General features: G+C 43.1%; 1 protein-coding gene across 2 annotated transcripts in view; it reads right to left on the reverse strand.

The window, feature by feature from the left end:
* The window catches only part of CERS6 (ceramide synthase 6), a 350,216-nt gene that overhangs the window by 221,647 nt on the left and 100,994 nt on the right, over nt 1–27,575 (reverse strand). For both annotated transcript variants that reach the window (XM_066233890.1, XM_066233891.1), the window contains exons 2-3: nt 25,277–25,382; nt 20,210–20,340 (exon numbers count right to left, since the gene is read on the reverse strand). In XM_066233890.1, coding sequence (XP_066089987.1) covers nt 20,210–20,340; nt 25,277–25,382 — 237 coding nt within the window. The remainder of the gene's footprint in view (nt 1–20,209; nt 20,341–25,276; nt 25,383–27,575) is intronic.

Consider the following 27,575-nt stretch of genomic DNA (forward strand, 5'->3'; position numbering starts at 1 on the left):
TTACTGATGATACAATGTGCAAAGTATAACAGAAAAAAACTGGCAAAGAAGAAAAACGCTGCTTTCTGGTTTTGTTTTTTCTCATATGTCTTACTTATATGCAGTTTTAGAAAACTGATGGTGCTGGCTGCAGGCATATCTGGGTGTGTTTCTTAAAATTAAAAGCAAATATTAAGTAAAAATATCTAATGCAACAAATCATCCAAAGCTCAAGAGAAACCCAAGCAGCAGCTTAAAATCTTCAGCATGTGGCACAGAAAGAATTTCTTAGGAAGAAGGGAGTGTGGAAGGGCACATCGTCCAATTTAACAAGAATTTACGACGTCAGCAGCTCACAGGAGAATGAACTAAGGAGAAAATTGTGTTTTATTAAGATGGGGACGTTTTCCTTAAAGGTAACCAAGCAAAATAGACTCTGTGGGTCAGGTTGGTCTGAATATCTTCCAAGTTACAGACTGACTAAAGGATACAAGTGACTTGTCCTCCCTCCCCTAGGAAATAGCTCCTGTAAACAATGATTGTGACTACGATAAGGAAATGGTGGAAATAAGATAATGATAAAGAATGAATACATGGTCATTGGTTGTCTTAGCTAAGGCTGTTATCATAAAATACTTTCCACTGGGCGGCTTAAACAGACATGCAGTTCTCACAGTTCTAGAGGTTGGAACGGCTAAGATCAAAGTGTCAGCAGATGCAGTTTTTGGTTCTTTTTAATGGCTTCCATGTCCTTTTTTAGGGTTTCTATGTCCTTTTTCATGCTGTTGAAGTAATCTCTAAGTTCAACTACTCTTCCCCTAAGTTTATTGAGCATCCAAATAACCAGTGGTCTTTCTTTATAATTGATTTTTTTTAATAGAGAGAGAAAAGGGGCGGGGAGAGAGAAATCGATTTGTTGTGCCACTTATCTATGCATTCACGGTGGATTCTTGCATGTGCCCTGAAGAGGGATCGAACCCGCAACCTTGGTGTACGGGAATAACAATCTAACCAACTAAGCTCCCCAGCCAGGGTCTATAACCAGTGTTTTGAACTTTGCATCTAGTAAATCGCTTGTCTCCGTTTTGTTTAGTTCATTTTCTGGAGTTCTGTTCCTTTATCTGGGACATGTTTCTTTGTTGCCTCATTTTGGCAGCCTCCCTGTGTTTGTTTCTGTGTATTAGATAAAGCTGCTACATCTCCTGGGCTTGGCAGAATGGCCTAATGCAGTAGGTGTCTTACAGGGTCCAGTGGCACAGCCTTCCTGATCAACTAAGTTGGGCACTCCAGGTGCTCCCCTCCCTCCCGTGTGGGCTGTGTACACCCTCCTGTTGTAGTTGAGCCTTGACTGCTGTTCACACATCAATGGGAAAGTTTTACCCCGATCAGCTGCAAGGACCACCGATGGCTGCGGAGGATCAGCTGTGCATGGGGCCCACCCCTCAGAGTGGGACTCGCTTCAGCAGGATTCTGTGCCACTGAGTTCACCCCTTGAGTGTGTCACTGGGAAGATGATTGGGTGGTGCTCCAATGTGGTCTGAAGCTGTTCACCAGGTGTGCTAGCTCTGGGGCCTCCCGGGAAGTATAGGCCAAGGTCAACCACCACCAGTGTTCTGTCCAGGGGCACCCAGTTTGAGCAACAAAGTCATCTGCAGGTGGCTGCTACTTGTGCTGGTCTTGGATATGTCCAGGCAAGGCCAAGCTGTAAACCATAGCCAGCTGCTGCTAGTGCCAGACCAGGGGCCACTTAGCGAGAGGTATGGGGCATGCTGAGTCCAGATGCTGCTTTATTTTACGACAGTGTGAAGCATGAGCCAAGACAGGATATCCCTATGGAAAAGCCACTGGAAACAGCTTGGGTGGCTCTGCAAGCTGGTGGGGCAAAGTCTCAGGAAATCACCCAGGCGGGGCAAACAGTAGAGCCAGGCTGATGGAGACTCAGATACAGCCTCCTGCTGGCTCTACTGGGGGAGAACTCATCAAAGGAACAATGGTCTCTGCCAGTACTTCTGTTTGGGAGAAAGCTGTTCCCTAGTTCTCTCCCTGATACCAAACAATTCAGTTCTTCCCCATATGTCTCTGGTGCCTTCTGAGCTGCTGTCCCAGCGCTAGAGCTCAGCAGAGGGAGTGAGTCTGAGTAAGTCTGTGCACAGGGCCTTTAAGAGGAGCTGCCTGGGACTCCAGCAGCCCTCTGTCTCCCTCAGCCTTGATTCCCACTGGTTTTCACAGCCAGAAGTTATGGGGACTTCTCTTCCCAGCACTGGAACCCTAGGCTTGGGGCCTGGTGTGTGGCTGGGACCACTCACTCCTCAAGGCGGACCTCTGCAGCCAAGATGTCCCTTCCATTCTTACCCACCACACGTGAGGGTAGGACCTGTTCTGCCTCTCTTCCCCTTCTACCAGTCTCGATGTGGCTTCTTCCTTATATCCTGAGTTGTAGGACTCCCATTTAGCCAGATTACAGGCAGTTCTGAACGGTGGTTGTTCTGTAGTTTAGTTGTAATTTTGATGTGGTTGTGGGAGAATGCGAGTACCGCACTTACCATGCCAACATCTTGGCGCAAGTCGGTTTCCATTTTTCTGCAAATAGCAGAATGTATTTGTAATGCCGGTGGCTGAGGCACTGAATTCGGGCAGATGGTAGAGAAACTACAAAGCTAGAAAGCATTGGGCCATTCCGTTTATTAGAGTCTTGCAATGGCGGACAAGTAAGCAGTCAGGAAAAAATCACTTCTCAGGCAAAGAAAGAACAAAAATGGCCCCTCACCGTGGCAGGCAGGCAATCTGTCATCTGCAATCCGCCACCAGCCATCCACAGTCCGCCCTGAGCCCAAGTACCCATAGCCTTACATAGACTATCCACACGTGGCACATGTGCTCATGCACTAATCAAGCCAAGTGCTTACAGCCAATAAACCAGAGAGCAAGCCTAACACAGCTGTTTTCCCCCATTCCACCCCTTTAGGGTAGCTCGCCTCACAACAGGTATCCTCCGCAATGGTCCCTGTGCGAGGAGTGAGGTACATTACAGAAAGAAACAGACTACAGCAATAGCACAAGTTACACAATAATTACAGAGATGCCCTTCACAATGCCTCCCCGAGTACTCTGTCCAGAGTTAACTGGAGGCCCACCTCTAGCCCACTACCCCACGGTAGGTGGGAGGCCTGCATAGTCCAGGGCCATGTGCATTGAAGAAAGTGACCTTGGTGCACCTCTGCAACTGGGTGAGAGCAGCTTCCTGGTGCAGGAGGGCCACCAGTGGAGCTGCCCCCCCCCAATCAAGGTCTCTCATAGTACTTTCCACAAGCAGCACGCCCAGCTAGCAAGGGAGCTGGTGCCCCCCTCTGGTCGCAGTCCAAGAGTCCATTATACCACTCAACGATCAGTCCACAATAGACAGCCCAGCTCCCTGTGAAAATCACCAGGGTAAAAGTCCATTACAGGCAACTAGCCACACAGCTCTTTATTAACGGACCTCAGAGTCTTTCCATAAGCACTGTCCATTACCACAAGCCCCATCCAAACCCCTCAGCAAGCTTACAGGGCTTGGCGGGGTCAAACACATTCAAGGCCTCTGTCACCTTGACAGTTCTCTTATCTGTTGCTGCTGCTGCAAAGAAGCACCTATTATCTTCTAATGCCAATACCTGCTGCACATCAGAAGTGGACCAGTGGATTGCCAATTTCACATGGGCTCTCCAGCCCCCTGCCTGTCCCTGTTAGATGGGCCCTTGGCCTTCCTCCTATTCAAGTGGGATTATAGGTCTTGAGTATCTTCCTTTCCCACAGCTGTCTCCAACAAGTAATCCTGCAACCATGCAAACCAAACGCCAGCCATTTTCTAGGCAGCTGCCGTGGCCACCTGCTTTCCCTGCTTTTTCAGGGGCTGGAACCTCTGTTGCAGCTTAAGCTGCTACCAAAGTGCTAACAGGATTTTATTAGGCTTGCCATCAAATTTCTCCCTATCTTCCCTGGCTGCCATCAGATCTACCCACATCTGTGTTCGGGTAACCTTTACAGGCCTGGTTCTCGTGTTAGTCGGGGGGGGGGGGAGTAGCACGGGCAGCAGCCTTCATAGCTTTATGATTCCATGCTGCCTCCATTTCCCCCAAATCTGCTACCATCTGTGTAACTGTGTTGATGGGTTGCCCTATATAGGGGCTCAAAATAGCCACTAGTGCCCAAAAAGGGCTGACAGGGCATTACAGAGAATAAGGTCCCCCATCCCTGCCATAAACACTTCTTTATCTGGTCCATGGGACCTCGGATTGAAAGCAGCATTCTTCATACCTAGTTCCCAGAGGGCCTGGGTCAGCTCGCTAAAGCAACTGCCACCGACTCACTGCCCCGGCAAGTATCCAGCATTCTGTCAGACTGTCCGAATGGCAGCCATCACCCATTCTAATCAGGTAGGGTTTCCTGGAATGTCATGGCAGTTCTGAAGATGCTGCCTCAAGGAGGAGTACATGGTAAAGACAGCCAATTTCTCCATTTCTGTTCCAGAGAGCATGATGCTGATGCCATCCACCCCCTATGTCTCATGACTGCAGCAACCAGGCTGCCAGGGGCTCAGTGGGTTTCTGCCTGAATTGCGGCCCCAACTCCATCAGCTCTGCCTGGGTATAGGACGGGACCACAGAGTGCTCAACTGCCTGCAGAGGGGATTGTGCCTGCCCCTGAGGGACTCTTGGCTGCTGGGTTTTTACCTTCTGGGTGGCCACTGGCTGGGTGCTGAGTCTGCAAACAGCAGTTTCATCTTGAACCTTCTCCTCCTCAGAGGCGTCAGAGACAACTACAACTACTTACTCAGAGCCACTCTGCTGGCACGGATGCTGTTCCATCTTCAGCACCTGCTTCGGCTCCTGAGCTACCAGCTCTCAGCCTGAAGCTGAAGCTTGAGCTCTTGAAACCACAGTTGTTTTTCCAGCAACTGCTGGTGCTAGCGTTCAGCTTTCAGGGCAAATTGAAGCTCACAAACCCATAATTCCTTCTCCAGAGACTGTTCCAGTTCCAGGTGCTGTTGGTGCTCAGCCAGCATCGCACACAGCAGCTCTCAACAGCAGTCGGCCTCCTTCTCCAGCACTCATTCCAGTTCATGCCGTTGCTGGTTCTCAGCCTGTAGCCTGCCCTACAGCTCTCGAATGTGCAACTCTCTCCAGTGACCGTTCCAGCTCATGCTGTTGTTGGCACTAAGTCTGCAGCTCATCCTGCAGCTTTTGACCTCGCACAGCCTCTTGCACAGAGCTCTTGGTTTCTTCTCATAGGGCTGTAAAAAACACCCAGCCCATAGCCCCCAAAAGGACAGCCATGGGGAACCATAAGCTGGAAAACAATGACTGCTCCTCTACCCCACCCTTCAAGGGTGTCGGCAGCTCCACACTGATCTGATCCAAATCCTGTCCACTATGCCAGATATAATGCCAGTGACCGAAGCCAGGCAGGTCTGCATTGAATTCAGGCAGATAATAGAGAAACTGTAGAGCTGGAAAGCATTGGGCCATTCCATTTAATAAAATTTTACAATGGCCAATGAGCAAACCGGCAGGGGCAAACCACTTCTCAGGCAAAGAAACAACAAAAATAGCCCCTCACAGTGGTGGGCAGGTGATCTGCCCTCCGCCATCCACAATCTGCTCTGAGTGCAAGCACTCTAAGCCTTACATAGACTATCCACACACAGCACTGCCACTTGCTCATGCACTAATCAAGCAAAGTGCCTACAGCTGGTAAACCAGTGAGCAAGCCTCACACGGCTGTTTCCCCCACAGCATCCCAATCTTCAGATAACTGGGCCAAAAAGCACTTCCAGTATACCTGCCCCTCTGGCCCTTCACATATTCCTAGTCCCACCCTTTTATCCACAGAGGAGAAAGAAAGACCAGTAATGGCTCTGGATGAAAGTTGGTTTCCATAAAGAATGAGCACAATTAAGAGCCAGCCTAAGTAAGAAATTTGCATGCCTAGTGACGCTCCTTGCATGCCCAGTGACCCCCAAAAATAACAAACACAGTGAGGCTTAATGGTATATGCTTCATTGTAGGAAGGGCTGGCATAAACCCATTACAACATGATCACTTGTTGTTCAGTGGACATCACTAGATAAACAATATTCCCCTGAAGATAAAAAATTCCATAAACAAAATTCAATATTTTGTATACTTTAAAATTAATTCTGTCCCCCATATCCATCATAAAAATCATCTACAAGAAGCTCTCTACATTGACAAATTCTTATATTTGTTTATCTGAGATGTGGTTTGCTAACCCACAAGAACTTATTACAATACAATGACTCAGCCCTGTCCCCAAGGAAAGCTAGATGTACCTGGGGCTGTTTTTTAAATTGTGATGCCTTTTCCCCCTCCTGAACTGAGCACCAGAGAACAGCAACTTTGTTCTTTTTACCTTTAAATCCCTGAGTAGCTGCCCCTGCTACATAAAAGTCTTCCATAACCACTTGGGAAATTGAAGTGAATTAACTCCTATGGGCACATGATTTTTTTTCTGGATTTTCTGGGACAATCTTGATTTCAAATACTCACTTCTCCACAAAGGCACACAAGCATACTCGTATTTTCCTGACTGCATGTCCTGGTTTGTTTTTTTACTGTTGGACCTTGATTGTAGAGTGCCAAGTTAATGGCATACTAACAGCATAGGTCTCATACCCTGATTTTTTTGCTATAAAATATGACTCAGTTGGTATAGCCAATAGTGAGGTGTTAATTTAACTTGGATTTCTTTCTCTTTCCTTTGGATGTTTAATTCTGCTTGTTTGTGTGCGGGCTGGGGAAAGTAATGGGGAGAGGTCATTGTGGGCAAACAGGTGTGTTAGGCTTGCTTGCTTGCTCTTTACCTGGTTAGTGCATGAGCACGGGGCTATGTAAGGCTGCAGGTGCTTGCCCTTGGGGCAGCAGATTGTAGATTGTGGATTGCCTGCCACCACAGGGAGGGGCCATTGTTTGCTATTGTTTGCCAGAGAAGGGGTTCACCGTACTCCAGGCTGTTTTGATTGGGAGGAGAGAGAGAGAGAGAGAGAGAGAGAGAGAGAGAGAGAGAGAGAGAGAGGCAGTTTTCCCTGCCTGCTTGCTCATCTGCTGTTGCAAAACTCTAATAAATGGAATGGCCCACCATTTTCCGGCTTCACAGTTTCTTTACCATCTGCCCAAATTCAGTGTGAACCTGCATGGTCACGAACACCGGCCTTACAGTCATCATGACGTTCAATGCACTGTATTATCATCTTCAGAAGACAAGATAAAGGTTGGAAGGCAGACTACACAAGGAAGGTGTCTGCTCAGAATTATCTCTATTACCTACCTACCAATGAGAGATTTATGTTCAATGAGCAAGTGTTTTTTCCAACAACACAAAAAGGGTTCAAACTTAGTCACACATTGGTATGAGGCACTGATAACAAAAGCCAATTACATTCCTAAAAGAGCTAAGCACTTGGTAAATGTGGGTTTTTTGTGAAAGCAGGCAAAATGAGGACATTTTAGAGTGGAAGGTCAGAGGGCCCTAAATATACAGAGAGGAAAGGGTAGGAAGAAAGGCCCAGGGCCTTAGCTCAGAAACAGGTTCACACTTGCCTCTGGGCTCTTCCCCTCCTGGTCGCCTTTCATGCTGACTGCAGGTCCCCAAATCCACCATCCTCCTCAGGAAATTTCCACTCCCCGGAGAGCCTTTGGCAACCCCATTCTCTATTTCTATGTGACCAATGTTATCATCCCTAAAAATTCAAGAGAGTCACCTTCTCCAGAAAACCCTTCTGCCTCCTCCCTCCCCATCTCAATCTTCCCTAGGACTATTTCAAAGACAATAAACTTAAGCTTCTTCTAATTAAATTCAGTCCTCTCGTCCCTAGAGGTTCGATCCAGTTCTTAATCCAAATAATTGATTCATTCAGTAGACATTTATTGAGGTCTTACAAAGCACCAGGTGTTGTGCTGAGCTGTGGGGATGAAAATATGAAGAAGAAAGTCCCAGCAGTCAAGGCATTGAACAGTTTAATAGCCGAGCGCGAAGCAGGAGTGAAAACAGCACGTCTCCAAGTGCCCTAGCAGAGAATGACTCAAAGTGCAGTCAGGGTGCCAAGGAGAAAGCAGCGAAACTGAATCCCAGTTCCTCACGAACTGTGCAGGGCAACAGGAAACAGAAAGAGGCCGTGCTGCGTAATGAGACACACTGGACCTCTCCGTGTTTGCCTGAGTGTGAGGACACGCAATGCTCTGGAGCCTTCCTAGCACTGTGTGGGAGAAATGACACAAGCCCCCAGAATTGGACACATTTGGGTACAAATTCTTACTCTGTTGCTTACTAGCTTGTGACACTGGGTTATTACTCCATCTCTCTTTGCTTCAGTTTCTTTATGGATAAGAAGGGCTTCGTGTTAACAGTTAACATATTACAGAGGGTGGCTGTAAGGATTAACTATAGATGTCCCATTATAGTATCCAAATAAAACCAGTAAATAGCTACCTCAGTAAATATCTCTTTTCCCTCCCTGCTCATGGTCTAACTTACATAAAAGCATTAGGTGCCCAACACATCTACAAGAAAACCTATTGTTATATAATCATGTAAGATGAAAATATGTGATGTCATTACATCTGTCGCTAAATATCAGGTATCAGAACCTTGAAGAGTTAAGTGAAATGGCCAAGATTTGCACACTATCATTCATGGTAATTCTGTAGCTAACCTTGACCTGTACGCTATGGCGCTCCACTGCCTCACTCACATGTCCTCTGCAGAACAGCACCATTCACTTCTACAAGCTGAGCTCTAAGGGCAGTATCCTGCCTCCCCTCAGCTGGCAACTGCTATGAGATGATATTCAGGCAAAAGGAGAAATCCTGTGCAAACTTAAGTCATTTTTCTAAAATACAGTAATTCTCTCAAATCAGGACAACCCAACGGACACAGCAGCTCAACTTGCATTTAAAATGAAAGTAACAGGCCTTGATTGCTTTTCAACTTCCTATCTTGTTATGAATTTAGATTTGGGGATGCCTACAAATAAACCTGAAAGATCTGCCTCCCCAGTAGACAGTGGGAATCTGCTCAGATCTTCCCAAAGGGTAAATGTCTGGGCCTCCTACTTCTTTGTCCAATGCCTGCCCTCCACTGCCACCTCCTTATACACAAACATATCCGCCCCTCAAATTACTAGGTGCTATATCCCAACGTTAGGAGTCACGTGCATTATACCAACTTTAAAGACAATCTACAGTCAAATTAGTAATAACTGAAGATTCTTTTAAGCCTGTCTGCCCCTTTCCAAGGGACGTGGTTGCCATGAGCTAATCACAGAAGAGCAACTAGTGAGGAGGAAGCAGAAGGCACCTGCCCCTCTAACTGTAGGGTGGGGGGTGGAGTAAAGAAAAGAACAAAAAGAGAGGACAAACCACTCCAGGTTCCTAAGAGGAGGCGACAAAGTGCTTCCTTCTCAACCATCTAAAATTAGTTCTCCTGATGGCACATTAAGATACAAGACCCAGAAAAGCCCACAGCTGGGGCAATGAGTTAAGGGCCTAGGAAGAGCCACGTTACTTAGGTATCACCGGCTGTAGCTCCCTAGCCAAGGCACCGACACCTTTACTAGTAAAAAGAATCAATTGCCCTTATGAGTTGCACAAGGTCAGAAATTATTGCTTATTCAACTCTGCAGTCCCAGGCATGGAGAGATGTACTCTATACGTAACCCTCTCATTTATTCCCCAACATAACCTTTAAGTAGGAGTCATTTCTCCTTCATAGAAGAGGCACCTGGGACCTAGCAAAGTTAAATTACTCACTAAGGGTAACATAAACCAGGAACATTGGTCCCATCCTCAAATTTGTTCAAGACCAATTGCCTCCTTAGCCCCTTCACTTGCATGTAGGGAGGCAACCAATAAATATCACATTGAACAGCAAGCGCTTACAGCAAGAAGCCATGCTGACCTGCCGACAGTTGATCAGATCATCCTGGCTCCAGCAGAGGTGGCTTTATTTACTAAAGGCTTTGTTACCGTCCCCTTCCTGATACAGGCAAGCTGTGTCCTCCTCAGAATCACCTGGGCAAAATTTAAATCTCTGTGGTTCAAAGACATTCACTGTTTGTTCTTGACATTTCTCATGTGGTGCTTCAAAGATCTGGCTTCCCGAGGCACAGTGGGCACCTCTCCCCGCTGAAGTAGGACACCTTTTCTCATCCACTTCTGCCACGGCGCTGCACAGCAGTGAGCAAAAGGCTCTGGTGCTCTGGACTTGGGCAGGTTTTACATCGTTTTCTTCTGTGTTAAGTAAAGCCCAAAAGTGGACAGCCCTGTGAACTCAGACTGATTCTGTCTCCTCAGGGTTCCCCAGAATGAAAGAGCTTCATCCTAAATTGAGAACCCTTCTCCTCTCATCATCTCCTTGGGCTCTCTCCTCCCAAAATGACCAACATCAGAGCTGCCTGTGGTAGGCAGTGTGCCTATGGCTCTGAGGGGGCCACCACCAGAGCACAGTTTAGACACAATACTAACCGTTGGTGCTGCTGCTTGTTACACCACCTTGACTAACAACAGATAATGTGAGGATGTTGACAGTAGCCAATGTTCACTACCTGTCCCAGCTATTTATGTTAACTCATTTAGTCTTCACAATGACCCTAGGAGGCAGGCATTCTCTGCCCATTTGACAAAGAAAGAAATTGAAGCTTAGAGTGGCCAAACATCTGTCCCAAATATCCCACAGGTTTTTATTAGAGAGATTTGAACTCAGACTACCTCACTCCAGAGCCCACCCCCTTCACCACAGCCCTGTTCCATGAGTCTTGCCACAAGTCTTGTTGTGAAACCATGAATGTCTTCCAATGTTCTGTGAGTATAACATGAATTTCATAATTGCTTATGTGTGATTTCATCTGCCATAAAGTAGGTAAATGAAGAAAACTATGCTAAGTTAACCTGAGCAGTACAGAAATACACAAAACACACACACACTCACACACACAATGCTCACATATCTCCAAGCTACCTCCATTCACACATATTATGAGACACATATTATGTGACACCCATGTGGTGTCACAACTTTCTCTCCAATTCTGGGTCATCTTCTCTCTTCTGCTTCACCGAAACTTATGAGCTGTAACCCTTTCAACACTATTATAGACTAAATTGTGCCTTCCAATGTTCACAGGTTGAAGTCGTAAACTAGTACAATGAGATTGTATTTTAAAATAGGGCCTTTAAGGAGGCAATTAAAATTAAATGAGGTTCTGAGTTTGGAGTCTTAGTCCAATATAACTGGTGTCCTTATAAAAAGAAAGGACATCAAGGGTGAGTGTGCACAGAGGAAAGAACAAGTGAGCACAAAAATGGCCAACAAGAAAGGTCTCAGAAGAAACCAGTCTTGTATTTTTCTGAAGCTAGAAACGGGGAGAGACAGTCAGACAGACTCCCGCATGCGCCCGACCGGGATCCACCCGGCACGCCCACCAGGGGGCTACGCTCTGCCGCGACCAGAGCCACTCTAGCGCCTGGGGCAGAGGCCAAGGAGCCATCCCCAGCGCCCGAGCCATCTTTGCTCCAGTGGAGCCTTGGCTGCGGGAGGGGAAGAGAGAGACAGAGAGGAAGGAGAGGGGGAGGGGTGGAGAAGGGGTGGCGCTTCTCCTGTGTGCCCCGGCCGGGAATTGAACCTGGGACTTCTGCAAGCCAGGCCAACGCTCTACCACTGAGCCAACTGGCCAGGGCCAAGAAACCAATCTTGTAAGACATTAATCTTGGACTTCCAGCCTCCAGAACTATGAGAAATAAATTTCTGCTGTTTAAGCCCCCCAGCCTGTGGTACTTGTTATGGTGCTCTAGCAGACTATTACACCAACACTAACTTACAAGCAAACGTCAGATCTTTTTCAAGGTATTAATGACAGTCTATTTTTTAACATTTGTACAAGTACAAAACCATGCTGCTGTTTTAACTAGGTTCCTAACTATTTTAAATTTTTTTTTTTTAATTTTAAAGAGATCTCTTTTTTAATTTTAAAGAGGAGGGGGAGGCAGGGGAGAGAGAGAAAGAGAGAGAAGCATCAACTCATTGTTCCACTCAGTGGTTCCCTTGGTTCCTAACCCTTTTTTTCATGTCACTGATGAAGTTTTTGAGTGTTGCGTCCCGACTCATTTTTCTCATAAGCCATGCGTTGTTTGGCTTTGCTGTGCAATTTTGTGTGGTGTGGCAATTTTTAGGAATGCATACATCATTTTATAGTACAACTGACTGTACTGCCACTCAGGAAATAGTAACTTATGGATAAATCTCAAGAAGGGCAGACACCAAACTCAGATACACAGCATGTATGTGGATTTGTGTGGGTGCTCATGTAGACTATAAGCCTGTATAAGTAGCAAAAGGTAAGTATTAATTTCTGCATGGTAGGCTTTGGAGGGCTTTTCTCCAAATTTTACAAATATTATGTGTACTTTTATCCATTTCCTATAACCAAAGCTGATTATAATAATTTTCATGAGTTTTGTTCTAACTCAGAAATAACTAACTTTTCAAATAGATTAAACAACAAAGAAAAATAATGTATAGATTCAAAATATGACAGACAAGTATTAAATAAAAATATCAAGCCTTCACAAATTCAGTTACTCCTCATTATACTCTGTCCTTTTCGTCATTATCCAACTCCATGTTGAGTAAAATTCTTGGAAAAACGTATCTACAGACTTATGAAACTGAGGATTTCAAGAAAACTGACCAACAATAGAGTATTCAGCCAGTTTCACCAAAGTATGATATTTTTAGCAAAAATATGTTTTCCTTACTTAGCCAGTACACAAGAATTAGAGGCCTAGCCATATGCCGTCAAAGGAAGTGAGAGGTTTGATCTGATTGGAAAGCCGAGTCCACTTGCTACAGAGGGAAGGTCTGGAGTAAAAAGAGGGGGAAGGTTTCAAAAGCTTACTCAGGGCAGAAGGATGGACTAAGTCAGGTTCATCGATTTTCAGAATGTCTGCAGTGAAAGTGGCACTGCCTAAGAATATCAGTAACTTCAGAGAGGGCTTGACTGAGCTAAAGGAAACTGCACAGCATTAAGGCACCGTGTCCCAGGAATATGAGAGATAGGGCGTACCAATTACAGAACCGCCCTAATGCTTCTACTACATGCCAACACTGAGCAATGGACTCTGGTGCCTGGTGCTGTTAAGACCACCCTCTCTTTCTTGAACTCTCAAACAACTGTTAATAGTACTATAATAATTATATTAGTACTATAATTATTCCTAAAGCACTTAGCGAACTATAGCTTGCCAGCCAAATCCAGCAGGCTATCTGATTTTGTACAGCCCATGAGTTAAGAATAGTTTGAAATTTTTCAAATAGTTGGAAAAAAATGTCTTTAAGAATAATGCTTCATGACACTTGAAAATGATGAATTCAAACTTCAGCACCATAAATAAAGTTTTATTGGAACCCGGCCATGCACATTTGCATTGTCTAGGGCTGTTTTTGTGCTACAACGGCCGGTTGTCACTGTGACAAGGTTCGTGTGGCCTAAAATATCTACTTTCTGGCCATTTACAGGAAAAGTTTGCTGACCCCTGCTCCAAAGTTAAAACTGACCTGAATACAACCCACTGATTTACAACCATTTAAAATAGACAAGAATAGTCTTGAAAAACAAGACATTCATTGTCTCAACCAAATCTGAACAATAACGAGGCCAGTAACTATGTCCTGTGGGTGAGAGCAATTATTTATCAATCTAGGAATAATTTTGTATTAATGAAAAATAATCACCACCTTCACAACAGCAATAAAACAAACCAGCCCTACACTATTCAAGAACTAAGAGGTTGTCCTCCAATTTTATGATTAATTTTTTTCCAGACTCATGATCAGCAGCGTCACCATGTTGCTGATAATGTGTCCCAGTACTGAAAAAAAGTCAGATGCCATTTTTCTCAATGATAATACTTTCTTATCCTCCTGTTCTAAAATAGCACCCATCTTCAGGAGAATGTTGATAGTGAACTTTGTAAATGATACTCATGTCATGATAATGGAGAAAATCATCAAAACCAAATTTTCTTTTTGGCAAATTCTGTCCATCACTAGAGTATGGAATACATGGAAGATTCTAAAACAGTTTACAACTATTCAGTTTGTTTTTCTGCAAACAGGTGGCTGAGTAATAAAAACCTGTTGAATACATATTCACCACACAATTTCCTCAGCTCAAACAGTCATCTGCAACTTGTTTCCTGTACAACACTGATCCTTTTTCACCCCTCAGTTAGTAGGCTCTACTTTCTTTACTGAGGTCACAAGACAGCACTGTGCATTTGCCCAAGGAAAACAGGAACCAAATAAACACAGGGACTGAGTTGGTGGCAGGAAGGCAACTGGTTAAGCTACTCATTTCTCATTGCTGGCTTAACCTTAGTTCAATGAAATCATAAATTAAGAAGGTCACAGGGCAGGGGTCAGGAACCTTATTGGCTGAGAGAGCCATGAACGCCACATATTTTAAAATGTAATTCCATGAGAGCCATACAATAACCTGTGTACGTTAGGCATTATCCAATAAAAATTTGGTGTTGTCTCAGAGGACAGCTGTGATTGGCTCCAGCCACCTGCAACCATGAACATGAATGGTAGGAAATGAATGTATTATAATACATGAGAATGTTTTATATTTTTAACGTTGTTATTTTTTTTTATTAAAGATTTGCCTGTGAGCCAGATGCAGCCATCAAAAGAGACACATCTGGCTCACGAGCCATAGGTTTCCAACTCCTGTCACAGGGCTTCTTTGCAGAAATGAAGTCATACTTTCACAAGGTTCCCAGATTTTGGTCATCATGCTACTACAGACCCACAGCATTCACCTACAGCAGCACTGGGAGATCATTTAAATCAGCATCAACTTTAAAGTGGAATTCCTAAAAAAAAGACAATCTTGGGTTCTCATCTTATAAGCAAGGCTCCATACGAAGCAAACTTCAAATAAATTACTACTACTCTGTGAAGTGTGACTACTCTGTCTCCTGTATTTTCAGGTTATCATATGGTAGATTTATCTGTCCAGTCAATTGCAGACTGCTTAAATAAAAGCTATATATAATGTTTATTCCCAGATATGTGCTATTAAAGTTCCTGCACAGTATTCAGAAATAATGAGCATAGGTAGGGCATGAGTGAGAGGAAAGCTATTTATTTTGAAAACTTATCTCTGCCCCTTTCTGTGTCATCCTGCAGACATTTTTATTACAGATATTTATTTTTATGTTATCCAGATGCAACTGTTGGAGGAGGAAGGCAAAGCTTCAGCAACCTTAAAAGTATACCCCCCCCCCTGTTAAATGCCTCCCATTCAGAACCAGTTTCTCCTAAAATGTCTCACAAGACATCTCATTTTCACAAATACTACACTCCCTCATGAAAAGCTCTATTTCTGTTTCCAATAAAGAATGAAATGCTTCTGGAAGAAATAGTCCTCAAAATGGACACAGCTATAATGACTGACATCAGCTTGAAGAAAAAAATATCATGTCCGTGTTTCAACACATTACTTGCTCAACAACTTCTACTCAGTCCTTCTGCATTAAATGGGTGTGCCCCAAATTAGACGAGCCAGCAGATGGTTATAAGCACTGTTTGGCATGCATCTTGGTGCATTCTATACCGCTGAAAGATGAAGTACAATTCCCCGGAAGGGATTCTATATTTTCTAAAATGGTAACTTACATAACAGAAAAACTAGACAGTCTTTATACTGGGGCCCTAGATCTATAAGCTCCAACTTTGTGTTGTCTTGCTCTTGTCATATTTTTGAACAGCAGTCATCACTTCTCAGAGATTAGTGTTTCTTAACCTGGGATGTGTGTCATCAATGTTCAGGGCATTTCTTCCAAGATATGGAGGTCTAGACCCCTACTTACTCAAACATGCCGGGGGGGGGGGCCTGGGCATCCATAGTTTGGAAAGCTTACCAGATGATTATGACATGCATCCCTGATTAAAAACAGCTTTCCCAGATCACTTTTTAAATCAATGAGCAAATGATTGTGCCATACATGTGTGCATACACTGACCAATATAATTTTGCTTTATTCTTCATGGTGTTTTCTACATGCACTCCTTTGCCATCCCGTTCTATCCCCCTGATTTCTACATCGGAAATTGGCTTGGAGCTTTCCATAGGTCAGTAACTTTCCCAGGTGAAATTTAGGCTAAGGCAGTGTATGTTAGACACTTTTCATTCTGAGGGGCAGGATGCCAACTTAGATCAGCAAATCCTTACAAAACCATGTCATCTTAACATACACACTTGACAAATATTTGTTCAGCAGAGTCTATATGTTGTGGTAAAGGCTGAGAAGAATGCAAGGAAAACAAGATGTCATTCTCGGGCCCTCAAGGAGCACATATGATATAATTAGGGTGAAAATATATATATACACTAAGAACAGATAAAGGACCACATAAGAAAACATGTGACTCAATGTTAAGTTACCAGCACTTACAATAAGGACTCTAAGAATCCAGAAGAAGCAGAACTCAACCCAGACCCCAATAGCCATGCCATATATCCGAGAGGGCCTGGGGTTTGAAGAATGGATATGGGATAAACGGGCAGGGCAGAGGAACGTGGGTGCGCCAGGTCAGGAACACAGCACAGATCAAGGCAGGAATGAACAGCATATAGACAGTGAAAAGATAGCCCTATAGAAGGAAGGGGTCATTTGGGTGACTGATACCAAACAGATAAAGGCCAGACTCTAGCTAGCAGGCTAAGGTGCCTAGTATTAATCCTATAGTAGTAGAAAATTCATTAAAGTTTTAAAGCAGCAGACCATGGAGATAAAAGTATTTTAGGAAAATGTAAAAATTTTTTGTAGCAAATGAAATACCTATAATTATGAGATAAATAATGAGAACCATTAGGACTGGGGCCATAGCAGTGGCTTTACAAAAAACTCATGAGGCCCTGGCTGATGGCTCAGTGGACAGAGTGCTGGCTTACCATATGGATGTCCCAGGCTCAATTCCCAGTCAGGGCACACAGGAGAAGCAACCACCTGCTTCTCTCTCCATTCCTCTTTCCCTTCTCTCCCTCTTCCCTTCCTGCAGCCAGTGGCTCAATAGGTTCATGTGTGGCCCTGGGTGCTGAGGATAGGTTGATTGGTCCAAGCATGACAGACTCAAGTGCTAAAAATAGCTCAGTACACGAGCATCGGTCCAAGATGGGGTTGCCAGGTAGATCCTGGCCAGGGCACATGTGAAAGTCCTCACTGTCTCCCTCTGGAAAGAAGGAAGGATAGAAGACAGGAGGGTAGGAAGGAGGGAAGGAGAGAGGAAGGGAGGGAAAGATAGAGGCAGAGAGGGAAGAAGGAATGAAGGAGGGAAGGAAGGGGGAAAGAAGGAGGGAGGGGGAAAAAAGGAGGGAAGGGGAAAAGAAGGAGGGAAGGGAGGAAGGAGGTTAGGGAAGGAGGGAGGGAAGGAGGGAAGGAAAGAAGGAAGGAAGGAAGGAAGAAGGAAGGAAGGAGGAAGGAAGGAAGGAAGGAAGGAAGGAAGGAAGGAAGGAAGGAAGGAAGGAAGGAAGGGAGGAACTCATGAACCTTAGGGGCCTGTTGGTTTGTTTCCAGCCAGTAACAGAATGAAGACATACAAACAATACAAGAAAATGAGAAATAAAGAGTAAAAGCAATCAGAGATGTCAGTTGGAGATACCTCAGAAGAAACATCTGCACTGGACACATGGCTTTGGAAGAAGTTGAGGAGAGGAAAGAACTCTACACAGCAGGTGGAAGGTAGAATGAGGGAAATAATAGTCTGAAGACTGAATGTGGAGAAGTGGCCCATTAAAGACCATAGAGAAAATACAGAATAAATGATGCAAACAAAAGCCCTCAGAAAGGCAGGAGCATCTAGTGGCAACCAGGAGAGCAAGGACAAAGAGTTTCAAAACAAAGTTCTCCACAAAGTTTTCTGCAACAGAGAGGTGAAGGCCACACTGGTAATGACTCAACTCTAGTCCTAGCAACCCCTATGTGTACTCTAATCCACAACTGATCTTTATCCATTAATCTTTAGTTACTGACTGTGCATACAAATCATTCAGCGCACATATCTGGTTATTTTTTAGTACCTGTCACTTACTCTCACATATTCAGATATTACATCTCATCTAACACTATTACAATAAGCTTCCTGAGGAAAAAGTACCATAATTGATACCTTTATGCACCCCCTCACCCCTCACCCCAATCGTGCCTTCACATTGCCAAACCTCTAACTATCATTTAGAAATATTTTTAACTAATTGTAACTGTGACCATCCTGGTGATGCAGATAAAGACCAACTGAATTCAAGGAGAAGACGTAGACACTGGCATAGCGTTCAGCTTTGCCATTCAAAGTGTGGGACACGGACCAGCAGCATGGCCTGGGCACTGGTTAAAAACTTAATCTCGGCTGCCGTCATAGAACAACTAGATCAGAATCTGCATTTTAAGATGATCCAGGTGACTGATTCCTATGCATACTGGTATAGACTCGGCAGAGTATAGAAAGGGTTAGCTGAGTTACCGAGGAAGTTAGCTAGAGTGGAAGCAGATGGCACATGAGTTTCTGTAGGTGGACACATGCTGAGACCCCACTTGAGCCCTGCTCAGACCCGTGGCTCAAAGGCCGAGCCCAGGCCCTTGGTGTATGTGGCAGGACCAGGGCAGGAAGCAATCCCAACTTCTGAGCAGGAGCCCAGATACATAAATCCTTCCTCCATAAACTGCCACTAACTTCAATTATAGGAAGGGCTTTGCAGATTGTATCTCTTAGGTTGTTTTTCTACATTTTATAAATATTCTGACCTCCTGAAGACCCTGTTTATGCTCTTCAAATTTATCCAGTCCTAAGATTTATAATATCATTCTGCCGCTCACTCATTCTCCTATAAGATTAGGTTTCCCTCTAAACTCTAGATTGCAACTGCTAAAATACTTTTTAGACATAACTGAAAGCTAAACCTGAAAATGTAACTTTAACCACAAACAGAAAGAGCCTGCAACAGAGGGAGCTACAACCAGGGGTCAGGAAAAAGTTCTCAAAGGAAAGAACCATTAGACAAAAGCACAGTCCTATCCCAGAGGATGAAAACCAAACAGAGCAACGAGGCAGAATCTTCCCTTTCTGGGGGATGTGCTCGAGGCTCCCACATTCCTTTCTCTAACTTTCCCACAGATAAGTGTATGGAGTTTCACTACTTCAAAATATCACTGTGCTAGAAGAGTTCTCTGTGGGTCTTTTATTATTCTTAACAGCTTCACTGATGTATAATTTACACATCATCAAGTTCACATTTATGAAGTAGAAGAGACTTTCATTCCATCCCCCCATCTTCAAGCAATGCTTCATTAAACTCACCCAGGTGTAATACAGCCATTTCTTAAATCTCCAGGAATACAGGCCATCAGCAAGGCCTTCCAATAATACACCCTAGTATCTCAGCTTTTCTCAGTGGAAAGAACATCATGACAATGTCTGCTCTACTAAAATTCAGACTATAAACGTAATGACTTTTAGTGCTATATTTCAAAGGCGGCTGATTGAAAATAGCATTGTCAGCCCTGTAATATGCCTACTTTGTAGGAACTCCATGCAGAAACCAACTTCATTTACTGCATCCAAGGTGGAAATCACAAATTCATACTAAGTATTTCCCCAGTTTTTCACGGACTATTTTCTCACCAGGTAGCATGCTTTTTTTTTTTTTTTTTCTGAAGTTAGAAGCGGGGAGGTAGTCAGACTCCCATATGCGCCCGACCGAGATCCACCTGGCATGCCCACCAGGAGGCAAGCTCTGCCCATCTGGGCCACTGCTCCGTTGTGGCCAGAGTCATTCTAGCACCTGAGGTGGAGGCCATGGAGCCATCCTCAGTGCCCAGAGCCAACTTTGCTCCAATGGAGCCTTGGCTGCGGGAGGGGAAGAGAGAGACAGAGAGGAAGGAGAGGGGGAGGGATGGAGAAGCAGATGAGCACTTCTCCTGTGTGCCCTGGCCGGGAATCAAACCCAGGACTTCCACACGCTGGGCTGATGCTCTACCACTGAGCCAACGGCCAGGGCCCCAGGTGGCATGCTTTTTAAGGGCTATTGAAGCCTGTACCGAGTTTTATTTTTTCACCTCAGGGATGGTATGAGTTATGACACAGATTTTTCTTTCAAAAAAATAAAGTAGCAACTTACATGCTCTCACAGAACCTCTTCATTGTGCTTGGTTTCTCCTGGTTGCGTCTCTGTCGAAACCAGCGTTGAATGCTGCGCACATCCCAGTCCAGCTGCTTGGAGAGGCCCTCCAATCTCTTTTCATCGGGATGCTATGAAACAAGGTGCCAGGAAAATCTTTTCATCATCACCATAAACAGATCTGCCCTTGTCTACAGTTGAGGGTTTTTTGTTTTATTTTTCTACATTTACTATCTGCTACTGAGATTTCTACATTTACTACTGGGGATGTAGGCCTTCTATAAGCAGCATAAATGTAAATAACTACTCAGGACAAGAAGAGTTATTCATTATGAAACAGCACTGAAAAACATGCATCTTGCTCTAATGCTTGCACTACTCATGAATAAAGATTCAGTGGGACAGCCAAGCCTTCAAGGAACAGAGTTTCAAGACAAGGTTCATCAACAAAGTTTTCTGCTACAGGGAGGTAAAGGCCACCATAGATAAATCTGCAAAGAGGCATCATTTCAATATTTTACATTCTCAGAGGGGAAAAAAGCTATACCCAAGTATCATATATCAGGATGACAAATATCTTGGAATAATCCTCAAATACCTGACCTTAGCCTAAGGTACCAATTCCACTAGAAAATATGTTTTCTCTTTCTTTTCTTTCTCTTCTCTCCTCTCCTCTGTTCTTCACACTTTCCCCTTCTATTCCTTTTCCTGGTCATTCCTCTTGTCCAGATCCCCATCAGACCTTTCCAAGGACTGTGTACTACTTGAAGACAAGAGCTTGATGAAGTGAAAAGAGATGCCACTTATGTTTGCCTCGTGATGCCAACTGTTCTCTCTCACACACGTTTCGGTAACATTGGGAGATGACAGACATAGGTTCAATTCTTCAAGGAACTACCCGAGCCTCGGTTTCCTCACCTCTTAAAAAAAATAAAGGTGGGTTATTTATCCACCTAAACGGGATGGTGGTGAAGGCCAAATATAAAAAAATGTATGTAAAATTCAGCAAATGTTAGCTCTCCCCTTTCTTTTTCTTCCCCCCTTCAATATCTTAAATTGCACCCTGCCAACAATCATGTGAGAGGGATCTGCTACATAACACAGCTAAACTAAGTTAGCTCTGCTCTTTGTTTATTCTACCTTTGCTTCCACATTGATATGTCAGTGATCAGAGAAAATAACCAAAAACGAGGGAAGGCAGGCTGACCAGCTTTCAGCTTTCAAGTCATAAGGACAAAAGTTCACATAACACCTTTTAAAGCATCTCAATCAATCCAAGGTGTCAAGACACACAGGAAACACAGCCAGAGGCCTGAGTGTTATGATTGAGGTTATAAAATGTGCTGAGCTTGTGTCTGTAAAAGTTATTTCCCAACTTTCAGTAAGGCGTGTACTTTGAAGTGTTTTTATTAGTAGTCATGACACCATAGACACTCTCATGTCTCTCTTAATTAAAGACGATGGGAGAGAGAAAACGTACAGCCCACAATATACTTTGGATATACCCTTTTCCTAGAGGAATTCAGTTTTCATTTCAATTTATTTTCTAAGTTCACTGCCTAGGTAAAACATGGTTCACAAATTAAAAATTGCCCAACGTTTCACTTTCCTACTTTATTTCTACTCAGTTCCTACTCTCCCCTTCTTACCAAGTAACCAGTTATCAAATAACTGGTTTTATGCAAATACAAGCAAATTTGAATATGGATTCTTATATTCCCCTTTCTCGCATAAATGGCTGCATACTGTATACGTCATTCTGGACTTCGGGTTTTTCACTTTACAACGTGTCTTAGAATATTTCCGTCATCAATATATAAAAAACGCCCTCCTTCTTTTGTAGCACTGTAAAAACATGCCATAATTTACTTAGCCACTCCCCTAGGAGTGGGCATTAGGTAGCTTCCAAACTTCCGCTACTGTAATCAATGCTGCAATAAATAACCTTGCCACCGGTCATTTTATAAGGACCATTTTATATGCAGGTATAAATTCTTGGAAGTGAATGTTGGAGATCAAGGGTCTAAGTATCTGCAAGGTATAATATTCAGATAATGAAATACATATTCTTTCCTCAGTGGTCTAAGAATTGACTTGATTAGGAAAGTGAAGCTGTTGGAATATGGCGGGAGAATCCCAAAAAGAAATCTAGACACATACACACATACATACATACCGGGGTGAGCAAAAGTAGGTTCACAGTTTTGAGTACACAAAACAGTTTATTCTCATATTATTACTTATTATTGTATTATTTATTTGTCTTATTTGTCTTATTGTTATTATTTTGTAATGAAGGCTGGTAATTTAAGCCCTTGCAAGATTGTCCTTCAGTGCACTTTGCCATTGTGACATTGTTTTGAGTTAACAAAGCTGTTTTAATAATCATAACCTGCATATCCTTGTCCACAGGAACAAGTGAAACCTACTTTTGCCAACCTCGTGTATATCCTGGACCCGAACCATTGTCCAGGGCAAGATGCTAGATGATCGCTCTGATGCACACACATGTTCCCGCCTCCAAGTCCTGCTACTTCCCTGCTGGTCAACCTATTACTTCCTTGTATCCCCAATGACAGTGGAGAACTATAAAAAATGCAAGGAAAAACAGTTACAACCTTTGCTGCGTTTATATTTAAAACATGAGGCATCTGCTTTAACCATGTAAAAACTTCCGAAAGAATCACTCTGAAGACTAAGAGAACATGATCACTAAAAGTAGCTACAAATGCTCTCCAGAGCAGTTAACCTGGCTGCAAAATCCTTCTACTATCTTTATAGAAGAACGTTCTCCAGAAACTATGATAAGCACAAGGCAAGGGAAATGAAATGTCCACTGCAGGATTTCTAAAGGGAGGCATAACATTTAGGTAGAAACCTCACTTTATTATACATTTAGAGCAGTTCACAGGAAAATAAAAATATGCTGTAATCACATTAAGAAGTCAACCTGATAACTTCTTATACAACTGCATTTTTTAGGAGTAAAATGGCACTCCCATGCAGTAAATTGATATGGTAAGTGAAAATATAAGTTTTTTCTTAATATTTTCTTCCCTTAAAAACCATAGAATGGGCCATGGCCAGTTAGCTCAGTCGATTGCAGTGTACCATTCTGCCAGAAATTTTGTGCCAGTCTATGAAAAAGTTAACCACTCTGATGTTGTATGAAGATTATAGAATATACAAGTATTGGGTCCACAGACCAGGGATCGAAAAACCCTGAGTTAGAGCGTTGTCCTGAAACACCAAGGTTGCGGGTTCAGTCCCCGGTCAGGGCACATATAGGAAGTAAACAATGAATGAACAACTAAGTGGAACAACAAATGAATGCTTCTCTCTCTCTCTCTCTCTCTCTCTCTCTCTCTCTCTCTCTCTCCCTCCCTCCCTCCCTTCTTCCCCTCCTCTCTCTGTCTCTCTAAAAGCAATCAAAAAAGAAAAAACAGCCTGACCAGGCAGTGGCGCAGTGGATAGAGCGTCGGACTGGGATGAGGAAGACCCAGGTTTGAGACTCCGAGGTCACCAGCTTGAGCGCAGGCTCATCTGGTTTGAGCAAAAGCCCACCAGCGTGAACCCAAGGTCGCTGGCGGTTACTCAGTCTGCTGAAGGCCCGTGGTCAAGGCACATATGAGAAAGTAATCAATGAACAACTAAGGTGTTGCAACGCACAATGAAAAACTAATGATTGATGCTTCTCATCTCTCTCCGTTCTTGTCTGTCCCTGTCTATCCCTCTCTCTGACTCACTCTCTGTCTCTGTAAAAAATAAATTAAAAAAAAAAAAAAGAAAGAAAAAACAAAACCATAAGGTATGTGCCCCTTCAGGTTAAAACTTGGCAATCTAAAACTACCAAAAGAGCTTTCCTTAAAATTCCATTCATTCTTCTCTTCTACCTAGCAGAGATGTAAAAAAAAAAACAACTGGTGCTTCTTGTACTTTTCCAGGAAAAGCACCATATTTAAAAGGATAGAGGGGAAAACCCTAGAGAATCCTGGCAGAAATAAAGATCATAAAATAAACAAAAATGTTTGAATACTTTTATTAATAGTATTAAGACAAAAGACAATACAAATGGTTAGCAAGACAGATACCAAAAAAGAAATAAAAATTTGTTTAACATTGTCAAATCAAATCTTAAAAGCCTGAGTAATTTCCCCAGAAAAATGAAAGAGGGAACCATATGTTACACAAATACACAAATTAACTATTTATTATACAAACACATGATACTTCTCACAGAATGATATGTTTCTGTTTTTTTCTACTTTTTGTCTGGGCGGTAAGAAGAGAGATATATAAGAGTAAGAATAAGATGTTTGGATGCTGTGATTTGCTTCAGATTGAGGGTTTCTGACTTCTGTCTTCCTCCTCCCCTCTTGGTACTGAGGGAGAGAGCAGCTGGGCAGCTGGCGAGGGGGTGGGGCTGCACTCCTTCCTGCCTAGCTCTTCTCTCTTCCCTGCTCTCCTCTTCCTACTTCTAGTTTGGATCTTAACTCTCACCAGAGAAACTGTCTCTTCTCCTATTTTATCCACAGTGGATCTAAAACTTGTATGTTGATCCTTGCTCTCCCTCCCTTCATATTGCAACTCTTCTCGCCTTCGATTATTCCTTTAGTTTGATACTTGCTCATGTATTAATACTACAACTGCTAGAACACAGGAAGGATGCCATGAGCAAGCGCACCTTGTTCACACACACACATTAATTACATTCCTCAGCTCGACTCAGTCACCTCCACAGGGTCCCATCCAGCCATTACACATACTGTACCATGAGATTAAAAGAGGCAAAGAGACCAATCCCATCTAATTTACACTGTTCTTCACAGACAAGCTTCTGAGCTCAGCGTGAGAGTAAACAAACAGGCTCCAAACATGCCCACATTTATTCAGCATCTACACATTTTGGTCCAGTCACAATGCCTGCGTGTGTTCTGAGATGAGCACACTTCCCAGCATGAAGCTAGGCAAAAGTTAGTTCTCAAGCCCAGGAGAGAAGGGACTGAATGAGGTCAGGTTGAGAACTGTGGTCATAACAATTCACATCCTGGAGAAAAAGAATCATACCTTTGTAATTGCAGTGAAGACCTTTTCCAGAATGGCATTTGGCTGGGCAACCTGTGGTCCACTGGCCTGAATGTTGAGGGCTATCGCACATGGTTTGGCTATAAACCTAAAAACAAAATTTTTTTTTTAAGTCAGAAGTTAGTCTTTCTATAGCTGTTCTTAATGTCACCTGTTATACATTAATCAATCTGTCCCAAAAATAGCATTTTATAGGTGGTGCATATTGCCAACTTTCATATGTTGGTAACTATAAAGCAGATTTAACTATTTTTCTTTTCTTTACTGCCCCAGCAGTAAGAGTAAAACAAATAAACAAATAATCCTTCTAAAATATTTATACCTCTTGATCCTCAAGTTCTAACGATACTGAACAGATAGAAAGACTATGAAACAACAAATATTAATATACCTAAAATAAACCATGATTTTGGAATGACAAAATTTATAGCCTTCTTACTAATATCTGACTAGCAACAGTCATGTTATATTTTTAGTACAAAATATTAGTGTTTACTAAGCATCTGATTACACATGCAAAGAGTGTGCTTTTGATCATCCCAGTCATAAAGTTGACCATTTGTGTGTATATAATCAGTGTTCTATAGTCAGCCCCAGTTCTTTACGACTTCTTAACATTTTTTGCTTTGTGGTTATTTGCTTCCTCATAAGGAGTAATGAAGGGCGTCAAACAGCAGGATGTCCCAGACAAGTTGAAAAGTCTGAAATGATTACAAGCCTCAGCTGTACTGTTTTTGTCCTAAGCAAATGACTGTCAAGAATGGGAAAACAGCCTCAGTTCTGGCCATGCTTGATGTAAGTGAGATATTGAAGGGGTGCAGGCAGACGGGGTGGGCCCCAAAGGTATGATGAGGTGTGTCTCAACCTTTTTTAAAAAGAAAACTTACATCTTTAAGAGTTTTTCTGTACTAAATGTTTAAGAAATAAGGCTCTGTAAAAGTTCCTTTTCAGTAGTGGCATTTAACATTTTCCACTAATACAAAATAATACAATAATATACTATGAAAGTATCACCAAGATTAATTTAACATTGGCCAAAGGCAACATTAAATACATAAAACAGATCATAAGTAACTTTTAGATGAAGCATTTTTTAAACAATAGTTGATGAGATTATAGAACAGCAAACAAAAGAGAAATTTAAGAGAGTCAAGAAATTCACTCAAAAGGCCCTGGCTAGGTGGCTCCGTAGATAAAGCATCATCCCAGCACATTGAGGTTGCAGGTTCGGTCCCTGGTCAGAGCACATATGAGAGGCAATCAATGAGTGTACAACTAAATGGAACTAAGTGGAACAACAAGTTGATGCTTCTTCTCTAATCAATAACTTTTTAAATTATTTTTAAAAATTCACTCAACAGAATCTCTTCAAAAGCAACGTCCTCACCTGTGCTATTATCTTCCAACAAATTTTAAAAAACACTCAAAAAAGTTCTTTTAGTATCTACTACATAATACCATGGTTTACACCTCTCCTATGTCTTTTTAAGCTTCAAACTACTTTATTTTATTGCTTGATTGATTTAAGTGAGAAGAAGGGAAATAGGGAGACAGACTCCCACATGTGCCGATCGGGATCCAACTGGCAACCCAAGTCTGGGGCCAATGCTCAAATCAACCGAGCTACTTTTAGTGCTCTGAGCTGATGCTTGGACCAACCGAGCTATCCTCAGTGCCTGGGGCTAATGCTTGAGTCAATCAAGCCACTGGCTGCAAGAGGGGCAGAGAGAGAGAAAGGAGAGAGTGGGGAAGAGAAACAGATAGTCATTTCTCATGTGTTCCCTGGCTGGTGATCATACCAGGACATCCACATGCCAAGTCAATGCTCTATCCACTGAGCTAACCAGCCAGAGCCCAAACCACTTTTTAAAAACTCCTCTAAATTTTGAGAACTAATGCAACAGTATTTTGAAGGAAGCATATCCCTTGACAACCAAACATTATATCTTGATAATCAAAATAAATAGGTTTTTCAAGCAATGTCCAAAGGCTCAGTGAAAATTATATATACTACTATTGGGCTGTGGAGCTCAAGCTGCAGAAATTAATCTCTCTGTGCCTTAATATCCTTATAAGTAAAATGTTATAATAATTAATATGTATATAAGTTGTGTGTGTATACAAACATGGGTTTAAACATCATGTCACACAGTCTGTATAAAGTCAGTGACATTAGTCATGTGCCTGTTTTCGTTCATAGTATTTACCCACTCTGGCTTTTCTGGGCCTAGTAGCCCACTCAGCTTCAGCGATGCTATGCTGAACCATGTGCATCCAACAA

The sequence above is a fragment of the Saccopteryx bilineata genome, chromosome 5, assembly GCF_036850765.1.
Source record: "Saccopteryx bilineata isolate mSacBil1 chromosome 5, mSacBil1_pri_phased_curated, whole genome shotgun sequence".
NCBI lineage: Eukaryota > Metazoa > Chordata > Mammalia > Chiroptera > Emballonuridae > Saccopteryx > Saccopteryx bilineata.